This window comes from Pseudorasbora parva, chromosome 11, assembly GCF_024679245.1.
Source record: "Pseudorasbora parva isolate DD20220531a chromosome 11, ASM2467924v1, whole genome shotgun sequence".
In the NCBI taxonomy this organism is placed as follows: domain Eukaryota; kingdom Metazoa; phylum Chordata; class Actinopteri; order Cypriniformes; family Gobionidae; genus Pseudorasbora; species Pseudorasbora parva.
The window spans coordinates 41,719,011-41,733,515 of record NC_090182.1 but is presented as its reverse complement, the minus strand read 5'-3'; the positions used below and the strand labels follow the sequence as shown (position 1 = coordinate 41,733,515).

The 14,505-nt window shown below is 38.2% G+C and overlaps 1 protein-coding gene across 5 annotated transcripts in view; it reads right to left on the bottom strand.

The window, feature by feature from the left end:
• The window catches only part of enox2 (ecto-NOX disulfide-thiol exchanger 2), a 360,733-nt gene that overhangs the window by 256,185 nt on the left and 90,043 nt on the right, over positions 1 to 14,505 (bottom strand). For 4 of the 5 annotated variants that reach the window (XM_067457977.1, XM_067457978.1, XM_067457979.1 and 1 more), the window contains one exon: positions 4,206 to 4,279. In XM_067457977.1, the coding sequence (XP_067314078.1) occupies positions 4,206 to 4,239 (34 nt within the window). In that variant the 5' untranslated portion in view covers positions 4,240 to 4,279. Of the gene's footprint in view, positions 1 to 4,025; positions 4,135 to 4,205; positions 4,280 to 14,505 lie in introns of those variants that run through there. The other variant, XM_067457980.1, reaches the window with a different exon arrangement.

The following is a 14,505-nucleotide window of genomic DNA, read 5'->3' as shown; positions in this document are numbered from 1 at the left end:
AGATTTCTCATGTTCACAGGCAGGACTTTGTTGTTTGTGAATGGAAACTGTTAAAGGAAGTGTGTGTAAGGTTGTGGCCAAAACTGATACTGCAATAACTTTCAAATGACTGTAGCGCGGTGTATTCCCTCTCCCCCTCCACCTGACTCGAGGTTGCCAGATTGGCTGCAGGATCAGCAGGAACGTTTGTAGATCTGCAGCTGTGGTAACTAGAGCAGATCTGGCAACCCTGATGCCCAAACACTACTGACTTCGTGATTGGTCGATAGGTGGAGGGCAGAGCTTCAGGACAAAACACAACATGTCAACATCAACATCAGTTGAGGGCTGCAACAACAACGTTTGTAGCAGCCTTGCTTGTTCTCGACACATCGTCTAAAAAGAACTTTTTTCTTTTTTCTTCTCTCATGGTACACTTACACACCCACACATAAGAGAGAAGTGCCAATCATATGCATATTCCACATTTTATCAAAAGTGTGGGGACTTGCACTGGTCTTGGTCTTGACCCGGTCTCGACCTGTCTTGGTCTCAACCCTTCAAAGTCTTGGTTTTGTCTTGGTCTCGGTTTAGGTGGTCTTGACTACAACACTAGTGTGCGGTGTGCTTCGCTGGTCACATCGAGACACTGCACCCTAGATCAGTCGTAGAGAACCCTGATCCTGGAGAGCCACTGTCCTGCAGAGTTTAGCTCCAACCCTGAAAAAAAACACTCACCTGCCTGTAACTTTAGTAATCCTGAAGACCTTGATAGCTTGTTCAGGCATGTTTGATTAGGGCTAGAGCTAAACTCTGCAGGGCAGTGGCCCTCCATGATCAATGATCTCTACCTTGCACTAGAGTAGCAAACCGGTTAAATCTATGATTTCTTATCATCATGATTGAGGTCTCTCACATTCTGATAATCTTTTAGTGTGGCCCCAGCTTTAGTAGTTCTGCTAATAATCATCTTGTGCATGTAGCTCTCTCTCTCCTCCCCCATCATGAGTGTATGGCTACAAGTGAGTTTTGGTGCTTGGCCTGATACACTTTTCAGCAGCGTTTTTCTTCTTTTTTTCTCCATTATGCACCTTTACAAGGGCAAGGTTTGGGCAGTGGTGGGTAAGATGAGAGAATGTCAATGAGCCGTTTACATGCACACCAGTAAGCTGATAACGCACAAATATCAGCTTATTGAAGTTTTCCCCGTTAACATGCAAACCAGTAAACCGACAACACAAGTAAACCGCGTTTACATGACTTTATTAATAAACTGGGTTATTTCATTGTAGTGACGTCAAAAAATAATGATGTCCGTGTGTGACTCGGAGTATTACAAAAGTTACGTCAGTTGTGATGTTAAATAAAGCGTGCACCATGTCAGTGTGAGATTTACAGCTCATATTATTCTCTCATGCAGATACAGATGCAGCGTTTTGACTGAACCTCTTCTCCTTCTGCTGCATGAGAACACATTTTTATAATTTTCTGGGTCTGCGTTTGTGATACATGTCCTTATTTCATGCGAAACGCTAGCTCGCTTTGTCTGGATGCGTTTAAATCTGCTCTGAGTTTGTGTTTTTGTCACCTATCACACAAGAGCATTTTAATAAGCCAACAGAAAGCAGGTTAACGTGTTTACATGCAGCGCGAATTCGGGGTAAGAGGCAAAAAACTACCTGTCTCGACCGGTTTATTCTTAAGCTGTTTATGACGTTACTCCGATAAAAGAAAACGGGTTACCGCGTTTACATGACCATGTTCATTGTCGGCTTATTTGGCATAATCGGCTTAAGGACGTGCATGTAAACGTGCCCAATATTATAGCATTAAACCTAACAGAAAAATAAATGTGTCTACATTACCCTACCTGAAGTGAACTTCTCAGACCTGAATGGCAGCAGAAATTCTCACCTTAGTACTTATTAGGGAATTCAGGACACTGTGTTCAAGTTCACAATGCTAGTATCACCAAGGGCGGCTTCTGTGCTGCAGAAGTTTTGTGGTGAAGGTCAGTAAAAATATCTTAACAACTTTTGGGTTGGAATTTTGGCAGGCCGAGACGCAGTTCTGTGCCATTTGGTGTTTTGGCCATTTTAAAACCAGGCAGATTTAGCTCATATTTTAAGAGACAAATTAAAGGAGTGAATCAGAATTCGTTTTCGCGAACTTTTATAATGAACACATTGCAGTGACTAATGAACGCACAGCAATGGGCTTTAAATGTCAAAGCAAAGACGCAATTTCACTAAATTAATTGCAGGCCTTCAACTTCATTCAAAAGAACAATGCAGGCAAAACCGAAAAGTTGTAATTGTATAGTCTGAGCATGAGTTATATTACAAAGACAGTTGAATGAGACCTCCAGATTCAATAAGGTGACTGATTGACCAAGGGCATTTCAACAGAAGCGGCCCTCACCTCACGGCCAACAGGAGTCCTGCAACTCCTCACGCTAAACCAATTAACTAGGTGTAAAGTTGAACTCTCATGCCACTGGCATCTCCATTATTTAAGTGTAAGGCAATAGCAGAATGACCATTTAAAATAAAGGGCAACAGAGAGCTGTGAGAGAGGAAAGCTCTGCTACGTGCATTCGCCTTACGGTCTCACTGAATTCAAAATATATTAGTGTGAAAGATGATGCCAGAACTTGACAATGAGGTTAAACAGTGTGAATTACTCTAACCAGGATCAGTTTTACTAGCTTGGATTTCCCTGAAAAAAATTTGTTGTACCATTGTAATAAAAGTGTCCTCTTTTACTTGAAAAAAAAGACTACCAGTGTTGTTAAACGGCTAATTCAGTCAAATGCAGCACATCTTAAACGGTAAACAAACCATTTAAAATTGCATTTATTTTTATATTTAATAAAATAATACAGAAAGAACAAGAAATTATGGTAAAAGAGCGAGAAAAAAAAGAGTGAAAGAAAGACAGAGAAAGATAATTTTATAAAATCATTATGCGGTAATCATTAGAAGTTACACTGCCGTTTAAAAGTTTGCTTTTAAGAGTCTTTTTTTCTTTTTGAGAGAATCTCTTATGCTTACCAAGGCTGCATTTATTTGGTATAGTATTAGGTAAGATTTCATTTTGACGATAATATGTTTAAACTCTCAGTTTGTACAATCAGTTGTCTTTTTGTGGTATACAGCGTGATATATATATATATAAATAAAACACATTCCCGATTCGGCTGTCCTTGATTGTGCAAAAGAGGAAGCAATTTGTGCGCTGGGGTAGATAAGAGGAGCGTGAAAAAAAAGCTCCTGTGTAAATGAGGCAATCTGCCCGCATACAGCTGCAGCAGGACCTCGCGGCGTAAACCGGCCACCTACGGGGAGGGCAGAGCCGAGTGACGGCCCGGACACCTGCCTCCAGATTCAACACGAGTCAGTCAACCGGCACGGCCCACACAGAGCCTAATAAGAAAGGACACACTCATCTTCCTCACGCGCTAGAGAAATTCATTTCCTCACAGTTGCCCGGAGATTCTCCTTTCCAGAATTAAATTTGAACACTTATTCACCTGTGTGATTGTAGACCTTTCCGTCACGCTAAATGTCAGATGTCAATACTGAGCTTTAAAAAAAAAAAAAAAACACGGATTTAAATTCCTACTAAACGGGCGGTTTTAACAAGCACAAAGCTTTTATCTCATGGAAACAGCTCAAAACGACAGAGTTCAAATAGGGTTTACACAAGAGATTGAGCAATGTCCATCTGGCTACCTGGCATTTCATACAAAAACTCTGCTTTTTGTGATTCATCCTCCTAAATGTACTTTTGGGCTATTTATACACTCTAATATCAGACTAAACCCTATACTTCTCTCTCGGCTCACACAACACATTTGAAGCAGTATCAGCCTCACCTTTCAGCTTAATCTTCCAAAACTTGATAAAAGGTTCCGGCGAGCTCTGAAATCTAAACTTCCTGTCATTTAGACAGCGCAAACAAGAACGGAAAAGTGATGGAGGTGATCCAGCAGACGTTTTCACCTGTTCGTGACAGAATAAATGCCAAAGAACTCGAGAAGAAACCTCTTATTATTGAGAAGCAGCCTCTCATGGGGACACTGACAGTCTTATCAGGTGTGCAGCAGAGATCTTGCCAACAAATCCTTTTTCTGCCGTGAGATCTACAGTCCGCCTGTCAATGAAAAGCTCTGATGGTACATCAAGTAGACAGAAGTTCCATCAGCAGAATGCATATCAACTCACCTATAGCTCGGCCAGATCTGTAGTCCTTGAACATCGTGTGTTAACCAGACACTCAATCTCCCGGTGACAGCACCCTGTTAAGAAAACAATACAGACTTAGCTGCATTTGAACATTAAGGGAGACAGAGATATCTCTATGGAGCAACTCTGTAGTAAGTTCAGTGAGAAAATATAATAAACCACAGATGACTTTCCAAAAGCATAGCAAATGTCTTGGAGACGGCAATCTAAATCCAGCAAGAAACAAATATCCAAAATTCACAACAGTGTAATTGCAAGTCACTCGGGATCATCCGATTTAACAGCCAAAATTAACGGTTTACATCAGCTACATGCACATACCAAATAAATTGAGTTTAATTTATCAGACATAAATATTTACTACCAGACCCAAAACTGCATTTTGCATATAATACCAGGTCATTGTGTCACTCGTCTTTTAGTGAAACAGCACCTGTCACAACAATGTGAAGATGAATTGTTATTTTGTTCCTCATATCAGTAGCTTAATGGCAAGGCAAAGCAAGGCAAGTTTATTTGTATAGCACATTTCATACCCAACAGGGCCGTGCAGAGACCCTTGGAGGGGCAGGTGCTCAAAGTATAAAAGTGGCACATGGAACAAGGCTTTTAATCGGGCTGTGCTCAAAATATCAATACAGCAATATATTGTCACACATTCCTTTCTGATATGCGTTTCAATACAGATGTTTCTGTATTGTAATGGCGGCAAATGCTGTGATGCAGTTTTGATAAGAAACCTTTAAAAGGTCAAAAGTAAAAAAAAAAATTAAAAGTTAAACAATATATATATATATTCTTTCCACCTATTAATAACTCTGGGATTAGAAACAGTTATACTTATGATTCTGTTATACAGAATAGTAAAGAACAGCTGTTATAGTAAAATGTGTAGGTAGGACATGGTCATTATTCAAAATCAACGTGGCCCGTTATGTACAGTACTGAAGTGTTTTATTTAACGTCATGTCAGTATCTGTGGCTATTTTCATGGCGAAAACTGAAGTACAAATATACAAGAGTTACATTTATGCAATAAAAATAAAAACCAAGCAAAAAAAAAAAAAACACAAAAAAGCAATATTATACAAGATTTTAACATTAACTTCTAAAACCTTTTCTGCTAAAATCTTAATCTTAAATTCCTAAATAAATCCTTTAGTGGGTTTGCTGCCTTTGCTGTTGTTGTTGCTGCTGATACTGCTGGAGTATATCTGAGACTATAGACATTAAAACAAGCGCTAACACTTTACTTGAAGGGGTGTGCATCAGACTGACATGACACATTTATTATCATGACATGACACGTCATGAATATGAAGGAGTTTTTATTTATGTTTATAACAAATGTCATTAAGTGTCGTTCGCTCAATTATGTAATTTTTTAGGCAAAGATGACATTATGTGAGATGTCTTGTTAGTGATAGTAACAAACTTTAAAAATTAAAGTAAAAAAAAAAAAAAAAAAAAAAAATTAAAGTAAATTTTTTTAATTAAAGCAGTCTGGATTTGAATGTGGCTACTGTTTGACCATGCCTCCGGCCACTATCAGAGGCCCGGCGTTTAATTGACAACAGGTTTTATTTGAGGAATTACTGTATTAATAGAAGATATAAGCATTCCAAATTTACAGTCTCGCACTTTCACCAATTGGGATCAATGATTTTGACAGCAGCAGCTTCTCATCAGATTTTCTGTCCAATCAAATGCTCTCCAGAATCTAAAGCACACTACACTCTATTTTATAAAAAGATGCTGGAGCTGTGGCCAAAATCAGTCACTTGTTCACACATTTACTATTTTTTTACATTGGCACATAAGCTGCATTTCCAACAACAGCCTACTTAGAATGGTAAGGAACGGTTCCCGTGAGCCTAGTACGGCACAATTGCAAATGTTCTCTGCCTGGAATTAGCTAACCGTGCTGAACTTTCCCTGTCCTTTCACACATCCGATCACACAGGTGTGATCAGTCTCGGCCAGTCCCCGCAGCGCACAATCGCACCGGTGGGATAAGAATGTTTAGTGAATCACGTGATCAACTGGCGTTTAACACTATTCAGTGTTTTCAACCATATATTGTTTATTTTAGGTTTCAGACATTTAAATATACATAAGTACCAGCAAAACCATGCATTTAGTTTGTAATATACACACAGATTTTTATGGAAGCAACAATAATAATCTTTTCCTTTATAACTAGACGACAAGTTTTATTCATATCAGATACACATTGTGTAAGAAACGTTAAAGTATTCTCTATTCTCCCAGTTCACTGGCCACTTACTTTCATGTATTTTTGGGAGAAGTGGATGAATTCACGTGTTGTAAATCCAAAAGATCCGATTCTCTGAACTAAGGCACAAACTAAAATGGCGGCATTAGTGTCTCATAAACTGCCCCGCACACAGTCAGCTCTAGTCCAGAGACACGATAGCACAGAGTGGATCATATGCACGATTTGGCGCAGACCACAAAACGTATCGGATCCATTTACATCTGCAGCCATAGCAAAATGACGTTTTCCATTGAGCAGGTGTTTTCCACTGAGTTGATCAGAGGGTCTTTGGCAAGAACTCCCGAATCGTACATAAGAACATTCTTACAAACTTAATCTTTACATCAATCTGGACCCTTGATGACATCTTCAAGTAAACTGTTAACCTTTTAAACCATATTGCAGTTCCTTGTTAAGCTAATAGCCAACTGGTGAGTAACTTGCTGAAAGCATGGTGAGTGTAAATGTTGAATTGTTCTACAGTTCACTTTTCATTTACTTTTCAAACTATGGAATATAATGCCTAAAATATACAAGATATCAATGAATTATATTTTTGTGCTTCAAAACTGCAATAGCACATGTAGGTTTCATTCAGATCTATAATTAAAATGTCAGAAATCATGAGCGCCATCTTTCATCACTTTGGTTTGTGAATGCTTTGATACTCAGATTAATAGAGAGAGCATTGTTCTGGAAACATATTATGTTATGACATCAAGAGTCAGCTAATAGCACAATCAAAAACAACCTTATTTAGAGAGTGTTTTCATGCAGTGGCTTAAGTACAGGAGCTCTGTGTCCCGAGAGAGTGTGTAGACACAGTCCACCTCAAATAGCAATATGTCCAAGAACCACCTGTCACTTCCTCTTTGACCTCAACATGGTAATGAACTCTAACCTCTTGACATTTTTCACAGTTGCCATTGCCCCCGAGTCTCTGGCTGACAAGACCTAAATGACACTGATTTTAACTCAACAAACGTGATAAGAAAGCAGATGAGAATTTGTAAATGAAAAATTATTTAATCTGGTATTTGCAGAGTTTTTTTTAAAATTCAAATTTAAGACTTTAAGACCTGCATACAGAACTAATCCAAGTAATCTCAAATCAAATCATGTATCTCAGATTCTTTTGCCTAATTAACCAGTCTGAGGCACACCGAGGCAAAACAGGGCAACTGCAAGTTTAAAATACTTTAGGCATGTTTTGTTCAACATGTACATGTATTAAAATGTGATTATGTATTAATACATCAATACAACAAATTAGAGATAAATCGAGCAAGGATTTCGCTGAAATGTTAATAATGTGTTTAGAGAAAGGGAATAAATTGAATATTGTCCTGATGCCAGAGGTCGTATTGCCTGAATATTTTCTTTCATTGACTGAATTTTTTTAGTAATGACAGAAAAATCTGAATGCAGTCCATCACTTTAACAGATTCCACTGAGGGTGATCTATTGTAACTGTAATTCCCAACCTAGTCCCTCTGGACCCCCCTAGAAGGGACCCCCTTCCTAAAATGAATCTATTTGTATGTATGAAAAAAAAAAAACAGTTAGATAAATAGTAGGGACATTATTATACAACAACATATTATTTCCATAATTAATGTTGGAGGTATAAACCTGAAGAAGAACATTTTCAATTAAAAAGTATTTTTATGAGCAATATTCACAATAAATGTATGCAGCTTATACTGCCTTACAACCCCAGTGAGCAAGATAAAGGCTATAAAAGACTATAGTGAGATAAACTAGAAAGATGCACAATTCTGGAAAGTATTTTTATGGCAAGAAAGGAGAGAAACATTTAGAAATGAAACTGTAGAATGTTCTGTAGACTTCATTCATTTCTGCTTTGTTTTTTTATTCTCAGAAATTGCCTGGGGAGGGGCGTCCAATCCTACACAGTCCTGCAAATTTGAGCTCCAATCCCAATTAAACACACCTGAACAAGCTAATTAAGGTCTCACAACGACTAAAAACGACAAAAAATGCTGTATTATTCATGCCAGCTCAGTAGTTGGCGCTGTCACTTTGTAAAGAATCACTTTGACTAAACATGTAATACTCATACATATGATGTCACCGTTTTCACAAAATAGCATTTTTGTCATTTAGATTTTTGTCAAACATTTTCTGGCCCCAAAAATGCCATCGACACATTACACATCAAAGGATTTCCGTTTTTAGCTGAAAACGGTGGCAACGGCGCCTCAGCCACCACTCCATACAATTGCAGTCCTGTCACTGCAGCTGAATGTGAAAAGTTTCTTCAAACGGTCAAAAAGTTGTGGTGTTGTTGATAAAAGAGGGACTGATGCAAATAGGTTGCAGGATGAAGGACAAACAGCAGACAAGGTTTATCAGTCACAGGCACAGGCGAGCACACAATTTAAGTCCATGTGGACCAGGAGGAAGGTTTGCGTTCAGGCTGATACAGAAAGTCGATTGAGCTTAGTTCAGGTCAATTTGCTTTTATTTTAATCGCAATTGTATTTTGTAATATTGCATTCATGATATTTTCTAATAGTGCGGGTGGTGGGTCACTAAAGGGTGGTGACTATAAGCTAGCCTATATGGTCGTCCCATAAATTCATGATTAAAAAATATAAATGTCTATGAAAATAAAAGCTATTAAATGTCTTGCAAAATTATGAAAATTAAAATGATGGGTAGATCCATTACAATAGATTATTTCTTTAGATCAATAGATTATGACTCAACAATGAGAAAGCCTAATGCAACCACTAGCTGATACTAATACAATCTACACTCACCTAAAGGATTATTAGGAACACCTGTTCCATTTCTCATTAATGCAATTATCTAATCAACCAATCACATGGCAGTTGCTTCAATGCATTTAGGGGTGTGGTCCTGGTCAAGACAATCTCCTGAACTCCAAAATGAATGTCAGAATGGGAAAGAAAGGTTGATTTTAGCAATTTTAAACGTGGCATAGTTGTTGGTGCCAGACGGAAAGGTCTGAGTATTTCACAATCTGCTCAGTTACTGGGATTTTCACACACAACCATTTCTAGGGTTTACAAAGAATGGTGTGAAAAGAGAAAAACATCCAGTATGCAGCAGTCCTGTGGGTGAAAATGCCTTGTTGATGCTAGAGGTCAGAGGAGAATGGGCCGACTGATTCAAGCTGATAGAAGAGCAACTTTGACTGAAATAACCACTTGTTACAACCGAGGTACCACCTTGAGGCGGATGGGCTACAACAGCAGAAGACCCCACCGGGTACCACTCATCTCCACTACAAATAGGAAAAAGATGCTACAATTTGCACAAGCTCACCAAAATTGGACAGTTGAAGACTGGGAAAATGTTGCCTGGTCTGATGAGTCTCGATTTCTGTTGAGACATTCAGATGGTAGAGTCAGAATTTGACGTAAACAGAATGAGAACATGGATCCATCATGCCTTGTTACCACTGTGCAGGCTGGTGGTGGTGTAATGGTGTGGGGGATGTTTTCTTGGCACACTTTAGGCCCCTTAGTGCCAATTGGGCATCGTTTAAATGCCACAGCCTACCTGAGCATTGTTTCTGACCATGTCCATCCCTTTATGACCACCATGTACCCATCCTCTGATGGCTACTTTCAGCAGGATAATGCAACATGTCACAAAGCTCAAATCATTTCAAATTGGTTTCTTGAACATGACAATGAGTTCACTGTACTAAAATGGCCCCACAGTCACCAGATCTCAACCCAATATAGCATCTTTGGGATGTGGTGGAACGGGAGCTTCATGCCCTGGATGTGCATCCCACAAATCTCCATCAACTGCAAGATGCTATCCTATCAATATGGGCCAACATTTCTAAAGAATGCTTTCAGCACCTTGTTGAATCAATACCATGTAGAATTAAGGCAGTTCTGAAAGTGAAAGGGGGTCAAACACAGTATTAGTATGGTGTTTCTAATAATCCTTTAGGTGAGTGTATATAGCGAATGCGTTAAACAATATTCTGGGACTCTTATTTTGAAATGTCTATGCTATACTACTCCCAGCTACTCATTAAAAAAGATGAGGGAGATATATTATGCAATCTTACAACCATCTACAACATCGTATAAATATAATAAATTAAACATTGTGATAGTTCAGCAAAAGTAGATTCAGTTATAAGCAATCGCTTGGCATAAATGTGTGGTCTGATTACAGAGCGTTCTGAAACCACAAGCTTGCAGAATTTGCAATAGTGCTGCATTTTGACTTTAAACGTGCAAAGCACTCCTATTTGTTTAATTAAAGGAGTGGTTGATCATGATTTGACTTTTTTTTAGCTTTAGTTGGTGTGTAAAGTTGCTGTTTGAGCTGAAACAACATCTGCAATGCTTCGACGTTCAAAGTTCAAAGCAAAGGGAGCTATTTTCTTTTAAAGACATTTTTAAAGACTACTGCAAACAACTGGTAGGGACTAAAATTAATTAACATAAACCTCACCCACAGTAACACACAACAAAGGGTGTGTGGCCATTTTGAAAAGTGAAAGAGATGTTCAAATTCAGGATTCACAAAAAAGCTTCTGAAAGATGGAGCAGTTCCTACTTTAAAAGCAGAAGCTGTAGTTTAATGGCCGCAACCTGAAGTATGTTTTATTGTTTGTTGGTTCCATAACTAGTTTCTATCATGTTTTTTATGTTGTAGCAACACTGTTTGGGTCCACTAACGTTAACCAGTTACCAAATTGCTAATTCACATTTATCCGACAAAACGGAGCCTGACTCTGCAGAAGAAAATCTATGCCTATATCATTACTGCAACTTTGGCTCCGCCCATTAGTGTGTTAGTAAGATGATGATGAGAGAAGACCGAAACAGGATCGCTGGACTAAAAATAACATTACCCTCCAAAGATTCTTAATGCTAGGAATGTGCTTATTTCTTTTCAACAATGTGAATGTCTCAGTTGAGCATTATTTATTTGCATTCGGTACATTTCACTTTTTCTTTGGTAAATCAGTCGCAATTTCAGCGCAGGCTTTGCAAACAGACTTTTACGATATGGACTCGACAGTAATGCCACAAGATGTAAGTTAACGTGTTTACATTCTAATGCCTGATCTGTGACCAGTGATTTCTGATATGTAATAATTCATGTACAGTCAGATTTTCTTCTTCTAAAATCAAACCAGTGACTAAACGGTCTACTTCACATTGTTTCTCTTAGTAGGGTGAAAATAATCTGGTATTTAAATGATTATATAGAATATATAGACTATATTATATAGGTATATTAAATTATATATAGAAAATGATCAAAGAACACGCACTTTCTTTACAATCATTGGAGCTGTCAGTCAAACAGCGCAAGTTTATCAGTGACTGAGTTCTAGACTCTCGCCAAAACTCCTGTTATAATAAAAAAAATCTCTTATTTATATTGTGTTTGCACTGTTAGTTATGTTGAAAGTGTTTCATTAGTGTGCAGAAATCGAGTTGCAATGTCTGTGATCGGCTACAATGCTCATCACTACAACCTTTCATGCCACAATCTAAATGATATGCTATAATCAATCATTTTCACAATTAGTTAAAGTAGACTGTCATTGATTAAATATTACGAGGTATGAAAAAAAAGTAGTTATTAAACGTATGCAGTAAAGGATGTGAACAGTAAAGGATGTGGACATCGGTATGATATCGGATTATAAACATCAACCATGACTGTTGACATTTGTATCTGTGGGAAGGGTAGAAAAGTCTCCTGAACAGCCTGGAACATGAAGTGTGTCCATGCGAGCAGCTTGTTTTGATGATTCGCTCCCATTTCCGCCTGACAATGCACGTTTGGACAGATGAAAATGTTGGGGGCGTGCAAATAAATGATCCCCAATGCTTGCGTCATGGTTGGGTTTATGTTGAGAAGCATTTTTTTTCTGTTGCGTTATGGATTCGCAAGATTGACATAAGAAGTAGGAGGCAATGGTGTTTGAGACTCACAGTATGTGATGTCCATGTACTGAACTCTTATTATTTCACTATGGCAAGGTTAATTCAATTTTTCATTCTAGGGCACCTTTAATGTAATCTTTAAAGACTCACAATCAGTGAGCAGAACCACAAACGTTTAATTCCCATTGAAAGTGTACTTAAAATTGCTTACATCATCTTTATCTGTGCTTTATCAAATGTGTGCATTTATTCTTGTAGCTTAAATACAGCAAGTGTAGTCAAGTGTCCAAAACAATCGGGTATGGTTCAGTTTCCAGGCTAAGGTTGAGCCTGGAGGGAGAGGAACGTGATTGGTCGCAGCCGTCATAACTGACAGAAAAATGTTAGCAAAAAATCCTTCCTTATGATGAACACCACTACATAATGTCTATTCCTCAAACTCGAATGTAGCTTGCAGGGCTGTTAGCAACATGTTGGAACTTATGAGGCATATAAGACTGCATTTGGGCAAAATGGACATTAAAAATGCATTTGAATTCATCCGAGGTTAGATTTCATTCAGCGACCCAATGGAAATGATTCAGTAATGGCACTGGCCAGCATGAAACAGACATCATCTTCCCTCCTATCAAGCAGAAGATGCATCTCATATGAGAGTATATTTACTCTTTTTTTACATTATATGCAACAAAAATGAGAGGAAATCTATTAAATCATTGTAAATGCTACATCTACAGTAGATCAGATGCTGGGATTTGTACTTACAGATTTGTCCAGGTTCTTGTTATAGAAGCACTAATGATCCCATTATGACAATGACTGCGCCTCAAAACCAAGGTTAGCCTATTTCAAGCCTATATGATTCCAAAAAAAGTACTTAGTGTAGGTTGACAGTTCAGCAGGTAGCAACATAATGGAACATCGGGGGACCATTTATTGGTAGATAACACAACAAGCACATTGCTGCCCAATACAACCTGATTATAAACAACCTACATTAAAATAAACTATTGTGTATTTCAATCGACAGCAGGACACCGCACTGATGACATTTTGCAATGCAAAGGGGGTGGGGGGTGCAAACGACAAAATGTATTACCGCATGACGCTGTAGATGTCCTGTCTGTTTAGAACACAGTATATTCATTCATTAGGCCTGTAAGGCATCAAATCACAAATAAAAATAATAAATTTAATTTAATTTAATAATTACTATTAATTAATAACAATTTACAACAGAGTTACGACAAAAAAAGAACGATGCTCGGCACAGTAGATGGAAATGTCACTTGCCCGATCGGACCAGTGCTGCGCTGTCACTAAAGTTAATATTCAAGTGCAACAAGACACACAAGAGAACTCTGTCGCGCTCTGTGTGAGAAGTTTTGTGTGCGCGACACACATCCAAAGCGCGTGCACAGAAAGCAGTGCATCAGACACCGTGCACATATTGAAAAGTAATTTCACGTCTGCTTGCGCTTGAATGGACAGATTCACACAAAATTATTTGAAAATCCCCATACTGGTAACATAGTCAGTTATGTCTTAAGTGAATGTAAACATAGAGAAATAAACAGTAACCGTGTGTTGGTTTGGTGCAGCTCTTAAAGTGACAGCAGCTTCTAACCTTCTGATGTCTGTCACTGTGCTAATCAAACAAGGACAAAAAAAGGATGAATCTACATTTAATTTATACAGAGCAGACTACGCAAAGTTTTTTTATATTTTATTACTTTATACATTCATATTTTGGCAGGGCAAGTACATATTTGGCCTAGCCAGCCCAGTAGAAAAGATCCATAGCATTAAGCCCCGTACAATATTGTGAAATAATCATAAATGCACATACCATATTGTTACATTCAAGTCTTGTAGTAAATATACTTTCAGAAGTATTTACAAGTCGAGCACACATGAACACCACCACAAAGTTGTAATTACGAGTGGGAAACTCAGACTTTCTGAGTTGGAGGCGTGTCAGTGAGAAAATATGGTGGGGACAATCGATACAGCGTCTGAAGTTGAATAAGATGAAATATATAGTTATTAGGGGTGTCCATGGTTAACCGATTAACCGATT